The following is a 9787-nucleotide window of genomic DNA, read 5'->3' on the forward strand; positions in this document are numbered from 1 at the left end:
TAAAGGTGGAGTTGTACTCCTTGTTCATGCATCATTATTGTTGATATTAATTAAAGTCAGAAAATGGCAAGTAGAAGTAGTTGAAAGTTATTTTAAAGGAGAAAATTAGAAATAAAAATAAAATAATTAATTATTTTGAGATTTTCAATTTTGGACGCGGGCGGTAAACAGGAAACTAATAATCAAGTGCGAAGGGCCTTAGAGCACATTAGACATATCGAATTGCATCCTGAATACAAATTGGCCTTCTGATATCAAATAATTTTGATTTTTTGAAATTTGCAATGTAATACACATTTTATGGCAAATCATTAGAAATTGATATTTTTGATATTTAACAGTACTCGAAGTAAACTTTATTAATCTGACGATTTATACCTAAAGTGTATGAAGGTGGGATGAAAAGCCAACGATCAATTGAAAATGTTGACCTTTCGTATTGAAGATATGGATTTTTTCCCTAAAACACCAAAAAAAATTAGGTCTTTTTGGTTTAAAAAATCCATATCTTCAATATGAAAGGTCAAAATTTTCAATTGATCGTCGGCTTTTCCTCCCAGCTACAAACACTTTCAGACTATATCATTAAATTTATCAAATTTACTTCTAGGACTGTTATATCTCCAAAATGTGAAAAATATCAAATTTTAATAATTTGTCAAAAAATTTGTATTATATCGTGAATTTCATAAAATTAAAATTATTTGATATCAGAAAGACATTCTTCGTATTCAGAATGCAATTCGATAGGTGTGATGTGCTCTCATGTCCCACAAAAAATGCTGTCAAAACGCTAATTCTAGTTCCCTTAATATAACGATGAAACACAGTAAAAGAGTTTGAATTAAGAGAAATGGCTGTCTGCTGCACAACTTAGTAGGAAATATTTGTTGTCTATCATAATTGTTTGTTGTCCATTATATTCTGCAGTAATCTGATTTCACATGGATTGAATGCCATAGAATTCCATCTACAAGCATTTGTGCCTCTAAATAAGAGGGTTTTTTAATGAAAAATAATTGGCAGACACCCTCCACAAAAACATTACAACAAATTGATCTTATAATAATACCTGTATGTACAGCCACCTGTATCATTAATATAGTTGCTCAAACTCCAAATTAAGTTTTTGTGGAGGATGTTTACCTTTTGTCTCTTTCATCAAAAAATACTGTTTTAAGGCATATGCTTGTAGATGGAATTCTACGGTATATCACATATATTACAAAGATCATGCTCACAAGTTCTGTTGCTTTTCTTACTTGCAACAAGTAATCGTTGGGCAGGAAAAACCCCCTATGTGTCATTGGCCCCTGAATATGTTTAAAGTAAAACCTATGTAACCTGTTGGCAGCTTTGTTTAAACATATTCAGGGGCCACAAGCACATAGGATGTTAATTACCTGCCCAGCGATGATGTGTGATTTAGCACACAATTTCACAAATGCATCATGGGATTTTGAACCGACTTAACTTGTAACTGGCATATATATGTACTGTAAACAAGAATAATAATTATATTGCATCTGACCAGCAGGGAACTAACCCAGGATGGATTCAAAGGTTGGTGTCACTCAACTCCTGTACTAACAAAAGCCTAGGTAAATCTAAACACAGCGAAAATGTGACACAGCATCAAACTGGGGTAATACAAAAAACATACAAAAAGTATAATGGATCTTGTGTCACATTTTGCAGATATACATACATATACATGTAGAAAAAGCATTGGTGTAATATACAACCGCATAAGTATAGGAAATAGTACCTTTTCCAGCCCAGCATATCAGAATTTAAAGCCATGCAGACTTGTCAAACATAAAGGTGGTTGTTTGACAAGGGTGATAGCTGCCAGGCTTTGTAATTGCCTTTTTCCATTTACGCACCTCTTCAAGCTGCTTACTGCTATCACAGTTACTGATTCCAATCTTGTGAAAGTGCCTCCCAATGATCACAAAAAGGTCACCATTGATTGTAAAGGTGCTTTTCTTGAGAGGTTCTGGAAGGTCCTTGAGTGAGGTCTGGTCTTGCGGCTCACCGATCAAAGCACTTTTATTCCGAAAATCAATCACCAACTCGTGAACTTGGATTTCATGCCACTCACACTGATCAGTCTTGCATTTGCAGTTCCTACCAACTCGGTAACACTTGTCACCTTGCACCACCAATCCACATTCCAACGATGGCGAAAAATGATGGACAGTTGCAAGAACTGACCATGATCTTCTGGATGGGTCATACATTCCGAGGTTATATTCTGTCTCGGTGTCGAATTCTTCATTGTCTTCAGATAGTATGTAGGAGAGAATTACACCATTGTAAGAGACAAATGATGATGGAATCAAGTCCTCCTGTTAAATAATGACCAAAATAAGGTATTGATAAGATTGACATATTTACATTGGTACTCAGTAGTGCCGTGGTCGATATGCCTTGTCGTCAACATGAGGAAGTGTCGACATGCAGTATATCCCAACATGTTGACAAATGTCCCAAGATATCAACAAAATATTTTTGCACAAACTGATTCACTACACTGTAGTAAACTTTCTTTCATTGAGGGAAGACATGCTTATTTTGCTCTGAGCATGTCTTGTTTGCTACTGAGTTCTATTTGAACTTGCCTTCAGTTTTTGACTTGAATTTGTTTTTAAACTACAGCATGTAGTTTTTGTTGTTTGCTTTTATATTTTGTTTTGCTGACACTTCTGTGGGCTTTGAAATTGGCCATTTTTGGCCATCAAACTTTGCCTGTGTTTGTGCCTACATTGGTTGTTTGGTTTACTAAGTCTGTTTCTGTGCAGAGTGATTTTCATCACTTGTTCTAGTGTACTTTTGTATTCCCATAGTCCTTGTTGTTTTTGCAGGCTTAGCACTCTTGTGAGCCTTGGAACTGGTAATTTTTGGCTATTGAACTTTACCTACTTCTAATGCCTAAATTATGACTGTCGCAATATGAGCATATTATTTCTTAGCTGAAGTTCTTGTGCTGAATGCTATAGCCTCATGATGGTTACAAACTAGTAGTGCTGCCAACGACATGCATTTATGTCGACATGTTGTCGACATCAGAAAAAGTTGCCAATGTCAACATAAAATTTGCATGACAACATTCATTGACATTGTTTATGACACATGGTACTTACAAAAGAGTGGTAAAAATATTAAAAGGAACCACGATGTGTTACCTTTAGTAAGTAACTTCACTAGCTTGTACTAAGGTCCTGCATTAAAGATAATGCATCAAATATGCATTTATGGTATTTACTGTGATATGACTATTTATTCAACTTCATTGACATTCTTGACCAAATCATGGGCATACTTTTATGTCGACAAATATCGATCAACAAGAAAAAAATAACATTTCAATGACAGCACTCTACAAACTATTAAAGACAGAAAACTTACATCTGCATCATACATATTCATGGGAATACTGGGTATTGCCTTCCACTTGTTGGTACTGATGCTGTACACCTCACATGGGTCCCATGCATCTCCACCAATAGCATATATCATACCTATTAAGAAACACAGTTTTTTTTATCAAACACATTATATTCAAACTGCAGTTGTACTACTAGTTGTATGTAAATTGTTGAATGTAAAAACAGAAAACAATAAAATGTTCAAGAATAATTTCAAATTATTGAAAAAAATTTGTTTTCATTCTTGCAAAACATCAGGGTAAAGTTAAAACAAAAACATGAGGCAAAAAAGAAAACCTGCTCATGGCCCTAAACACCCTAAAAATCAACCAAATTTCTGATTTGGCAAACCACTGATATAGCTTTTAGCCTTTTAGCATCTCATTCTGACGATTCATGCCCGGGATTTATGGTCACTTACAATGTAGGTTAACTATGGTACTTATAAAGGTCCACAACAACCCCATCCACAGCCTCATCCCCAATTTTTATTCATCAAAACTGGGATTTTGGTATCAGAAGAAAGCTCCTATTTTTCTCTTTACACCAGTGCAATGCCATGCGCCTTTCGGGCCACACTCTCAAGCTAAAGTGCACATAACTACGCTGACGTGGGAGGCATTCCACCTTGTTAATTATCCTACCGTATTCATTCCATTAATCATTTTGATAAAGCCGGCATGTAGGAGCATAATGAGTGGAGCCATAAGAAGCTCTTCAGAACCAATCCTTAACCAGAGAAGATATCTTAGCCTTCCCAGATTTTGCAGCATGATAAATTAACTCATTTCATCAAATGACACTCCTGTTTTATGTTGAGAAAAAATTGGCTAAACCTGGCCTAAACACGGGTCGATAGTCATGAATTAAACATATATTGCAAGATCTGATGTTCTGTGTTCATGAAGGTACCTTTTATCACTATCGACTCGTGTTGGTACTGGACTGGATAGTCAATACAGAAAAGTGAAATTGAAGAAATGCATTGTGGGCAGTGTAAGATACCTTCTCTTGTCATTGGCGTAGCATCATAGGGGCAGGGGGGGGGCATGCGCACCCCCAATCGATCTGAAAGTTTTAAAATCCCATTGGGAAATTGCCAAAAAACGGCTTGTGCCCCCCCCATCAGACCCGGTGCCCCCAATCATGGTCGGTGGCCCCCCTTCAATGTGATGACCCATGCTACGCCACTGTCTCTGGTACTTACCCTTCATGTAAACAAGTACAGGTTTATCACGTCTTCGTGTCAAAGGAGCTAGAGTCTGCCACTTGTTGCTGATGAAATCAAATTTGAGGAACACTGGACACTTCAGCCTGCGAGGCAATTGTGCCGTTCCACGCACAACAAACAGGTTTCCCTCAGCATTGCAGCAGCTGTCTACTGTCTCAGTGCAGTCCTTTGGTGGTAGATCTGGAAATTTGTTAGGGCTTAGTCGTAGCCAGTCTTGTTTTTTAACATCATAGAATTGGGAACAGCCTCCAATACATAGAACAGACTTTTGCGGAAACAAAAAGAGAAAATACGAGGTTAATGTTGTGTTGTTAGCTTGTACACATGAATCAGTGTAAACATTATCTGATATTACATAGACTGATAATTCAACTATATTGACAATTTTCTGATAATCTCATTTTATTCCAGCTCAGCTACTTGCTGGGGTGGCGCACATATTTGACCAGCTCCAACAAAACGCGGAACAAGTCGCTAGGCATGTTTTTGAGTTATAGGCCTTTCAAGATCATGACATTTCCATAAAAAATCAAAGTTTAGAATTCCTAATTTCATGGTATTTGACCTTGGGACAGAGTGGACTTTCAAATCCTTGAAAGTACTTATTAAAAAGAGGTTTATTTAATCAATAATTGACAGTTGAACTATGATAATCCCTATTTAATCCTGTGTAAGGCAGGCAACTAATTAGCCCATTACTCAGACTAGTAATTTTGCAAAAACATCAAGGTATCATTTACAAAATTATCCATATCTTGAAAAGTATTGAAAAGTATTGATGCTATGTATATAATTTTGGTATCATTTTGAAGCTTATTGTCCCATGCTTACATTTTTATTCAAATCATGAAATGTCAAAAATGCGACATATTCCTGGTTTTGTCGGAACGGGTCACATATTCAAACGGTCGCGTAAGCAGTCAATGAACAGCCTGCCAGCATGCAAGCAATTGTCTGGAATAGTTACATGGACAATCTTTTTCACATTCATTGGAGGAATGGATGATGAGTGTTACCAAATCTTTCAAACACCCCCTTTTGCAATGATTTATCATCAAATTTACCCACCTTTTTCATACAAAATCGAGGACAAAATTTGGCCAAAACAACCCCTTTATTGTGGTTTTCAATGACTAGAATTTCCAACACCCATTTTAAATGACTAGAATTTCAAACACCCCTTTTTCAATGACACTAAATATTGCCAAAAAATTACTAGATTTTCTCAAGTACCCCTTTTATCCAAATTTCGTGGACAGTGCAAATTAAATACCCCCTATTTTGCTGATTTCACAGTCAAATTTCACGGACAGTCCAACTTAAATACCCCCTATTTTGCCAATTTCACGGTCCTTGCTACTAGTAAAAAAGTTACTACTTTTCCACGATTTTTGGTAACTCTCATGGTTGCCAATTTTAGGTTGAGTTGGGGGACGGGGATGGAAGTTGCATTCAAATTCCTTAAAGTAAAGCTGATACAGGGCCTTGTATTACTATGAAAATATATGAATATGCATGACAAACAAAATTAGAATATTTAAAACTTCAAATAGTCAAATATGACACTATGGGACACACATATATATATATATAAAGCATTTGCATAACATTGGAGAATTTGGGGGATGATTCCATGGACTACACCACCTCCTTGTTGAGTATTGAGAGGATTTGTTTCTACAAAACAATGGAGGATCCCAATTTAAGTGGAGACGAGGGGGAAAGAAAACATATCCATCATAATTGTTTTCATTTCTCGCACTTAACACTGGTGTCAATTTTAAGCAGTCCCTTACTTACATTGACTGTTGCCCTTGTAGCAAACAAACTAGGCTCTTTGGTGTGTAAAGGTGGATCATTGAGTTGCTTGATTTACTATTGACTGTTGCCCTTGTAGCAAACAAACTAGGCTCTTTGGTGTGCAGAGGTGGATCATTGAGTTGCTTGATTTACTTACATTGACTGTTGTCCTTGTAGCAAACAAACTAGGCTCTTTGGTGTGCAGAGGTGGATCATTGAGTTGCCTGATTTACTTTAATGACTGTTGCCCTTGTAGCAAACAAACTAGGCTCTTTGGTGTGTAAAGGTGGATCATTGAGTTGCTTGATTTACTTACATTGACTGTTGCCCTTGTAGCAAACAAACTAGGCTCTTTGGTGTGCAGAGGTGGATCATTGAGTTGCCTGATTTAATTTAATGACTGTTGCCCTTGTAGCAAACAAACTAGGCTCTTTGGTGTGTAAAGGTGGATCATTGAGTTGCTTGATTTACTTACATTGACAGTTGCCCTTGTAGCAAACAAACTAGGCTCTTTGGTGTGCAGAGGTGGATCATTGAGTTGCCTGATTTACTTTAATAATTGTTGCCCTTGTAGCAAACAAACTAGGCTCTTTGGTGTGTAAAGGTGGATCATTGAGTTGCTTGATTTACTTACATTGACTGTTGTCCTTGTAGCAAACAAACTAGGCTCTTTGATGTGTAAAGGTGGGTCTTCAGGTTTCTTGGCGTCAAATAGCTTCCATGCTTTCTCTATCAGCTCCTTGCATTCAGGAATCTCATACAACTTTGGAGATGCTACTACCACCCTGGATAGATGACCTAGCGGCACTATCCCTAGTCTAATTTTACCTAAGAGAGATGGCGCGAATGTTTTGCGGCTTTCCCAATTGTGTTTCAACCAAGCCACTGTTGTATCAAACACCTTTAACAGAACAAACAAGACGACATGTAAACATTTATATAAATTCAAGTTTGCAGTAGTATGGATGAATGCCAGTGACATTGTGCATATCAGAGGCGCACATTAAAAGGCTAGCAATGAAGCATCACAGGCCAGCCAGGGGAGATAGGATCTAATCAGTCAATGATCATTTTAAGAGAAGAGTATAATGGAAGAGAACATGGTCCTTTTCCGACTTTATTATTTCTGAGGTTTAAGTCCAAAATATATAAAACAACATTTTTGGAATGGAAATGAGTTGAGGAACCCTATGGTAATGACAGATTTAAACAAAAATGTTCAGTTCTTGAAAAAAATCACAAAAACTTATCTTTTTTGCCCACATTTTTTGTGGCAACATACCAAAAAATCATCCACAACTCAAAATATTGGACCTTGCTGTCCTAGATCACATGGTAGAGGATAGTAAAAACAAAAATTCCTATTGTTTAGTCTTAAAAGTACAAGATCCCTGTTTGCCTGTGAATATATGTAAGGGTGGGTGTGGGGGTGTAGGGGGTGTGTATACATGTGTGTAATCATACCTCTTTTTCATCTGTCAGGTCAGATCTTGCTAACATCTCCTCCATGAGCTCAGCAGTCATGTGTGTCAAAAATGCATCTGATACCTTGAAATTCTTGGCCAAATAATCTTCACATTGTTTCTTGAGACTTGTAAGACCATATAAATCAGCTCTGGTGAGAACCTTCAGTGCTATGTCAATGCCAAGTGAGTCAAGTTTGTTTGTCAATGCCTTCTCCAAAAAGCACACACATCTATCCATTACATAGTCAAACTGAAGATAATGTGCCATATCCATGATGCTAAAAACTGTTTCCATGGCAACATCTATCTTTCCAGAGTATGCAAAATCTAGTAGAATCTTGAATGTGTCTGCTTCACCAGAAATAGTTGCCTCGGAGTCGGATTGCTCACATTCTTGAAATCCAGATGTCAACATGGCCTCGAAATATTTGCTAGTCGCTGCAAGGACAACTTTATGGGCATGGAAGGTTGTGTCCTCAACTTTGATGACAACGTCACACAAAGTCTCATTCTTCTGTAACTCGTGCATTCCTTGGGCGACTTTGAAGAGTTGTTGAAGGAGAGCCTTGTGATCTGGTTGCTCAGATACAGTGAATGGCATCCAAGAGGGTACAGTGGTACCTTCCCAGACTGAGCTGTTACCATGGCTTGCCAGGCTTACAATGCGATATGCGGGGCACCATGGTGACCTATTTTGTGGGATAGGTGCCCTATAGTCGTCAGAGGAACTTTCTGAACTGCTTTCATCTGATGATAATCTAAGCCTATTAGCTCTCTGTAAATTGATAAGATAAATAAAAGCTAATTATATTTCATATGATAACAAACAAAGAAGCAAAACAAGTCTGATATCTTGAAATAGAGGTTTATAAAAAGCTGAAAATATCAAATCATGGAATATTTATACATGCATGTTTTTAAGATTTTGTACCGGTACACATTGGCCTTTGTACTTTGGATTTGAAGGGGCACGCAAATTGCGTCAACATGTATGGTTATTTTTACTGTAAGAGGCGTAACTTTGGATTTACATTTTGTTTGTTTACCCAGGTTGGTCCGTGAGGAACACATGCTAATCCATGGAAAACCATGGACCGTTCCAAGCTCATACAAATGCACAAGCCTGGATAGCCAGTGTAGGCTAATATATGCATGCTGGCCTAGATAGCTTTGATAAACAAAGCAAGAAATGGAAGAAATAGCTAGGAAAAAGAGAAAAGAGAAGGCCACTCCCAAACACAATTGTACAATTTTACTCTAGCCCTTACTTCGTGAGAAAGGAAACTGGAATTCCAATCTCAGGCCCCGATGCAAAGGCTTGTCAGTAGTACTAGTCTAATAAAGCTACAGAATAACAGAATTCCAAGTTCTTGGGCTTGGCCATATAAGTGGTCTAGGCTACACAATTCTAATATAAGTCATACTGCGTTCAGTTTAGGCAGATTAATATTTACCTTAAATATGACCTTTTTGATGTACTAAAAATGCAGAAATTTAATTTGTAAAGCCTGTATTTTCGGTTCCCCAGATACAGCTCTGGACAGACACACACCCCCTCCACCCCCACACCCCATGCCCGCCCAGGCCAGCCCAGGAAAAAAGTTCTACCTACCTGCATGTCTGTCATTCAACGATGTATTTGAATCCCTGAACTTCTAAGTTCTGGATTCTGCTTTAGAATTAAAATTGTCACAATACAATCATGCATATGTCAATGCACTCACGGGAATGCACAATCCTGCCCTATGTGACTAGGTAGACTACCTCCGGAGCCTACCCAACAATGGCAAATTTGCCAAATGAATGCAGATTGCAATTTGCAGTAAGCTTATCAGCACCCCGGGATCAGCACTGACTTT

At 37.6% G+C, this 9787-nt stretch overlaps 1 protein-coding gene across 1 annotated transcript; it reads right to left on the minus strand.

Moving 5' to 3' along the window:
• Positions 1 to 419: 419 nt before the first annotated feature.
• Positions 420 to 9546, minus strand: LOC140148220 (kelch-like protein 28). Its single transcript, XM_072170088.1, has 7 exons — positions 9541 to 9546; positions 7927 to 8703; positions 7097 to 7363; positions 6463 to 6528; positions 4639 to 4927; positions 3412 to 3524; positions 420 to 2351 (listed from the first exon to the last, which is right to left on the minus strand). Exons 1-7 carry the CDS (start codon positions 9544 to 9546, stop codon positions 1794 to 1796), a joined length of 2076 nt encoding a protein of 691 aa, XP_072026189.1. The 3' UTR covers positions 420 to 1793.
• Positions 9547 to 9787: the final 241 nt, after the last annotated feature.

Source organism: Amphiura filiformis, chromosome 3, assembly GCF_039555335.1.
Source record: "Amphiura filiformis chromosome 3, Afil_fr2py, whole genome shotgun sequence".
Classification (NCBI taxonomy): domain Eukaryota; kingdom Metazoa; phylum Echinodermata; class Ophiuroidea; order Amphilepidida; family Amphiuridae; genus Amphiura; species Amphiura filiformis.

Excerpts from the sequence above, each read along its gene's own strand:
- LOC140148220 (XM_072170088.1), bottom strand. Across the intron at positions 4,928-6,462 it reads CTACAAGGGCAACAGTCAAT|TCTGTTCTATGTATTGGAGG; the intron begins GTAAGTAAGGGA and ends TTTCCGCAAAAG. Across the intron at positions 2,352-3,411 it reads TGAATATGTATGATGCAGAT|GAGGACTTGATTCCATCATC; the intron begins GTAAGTTTTCTG and ends ATTATTTAACAG.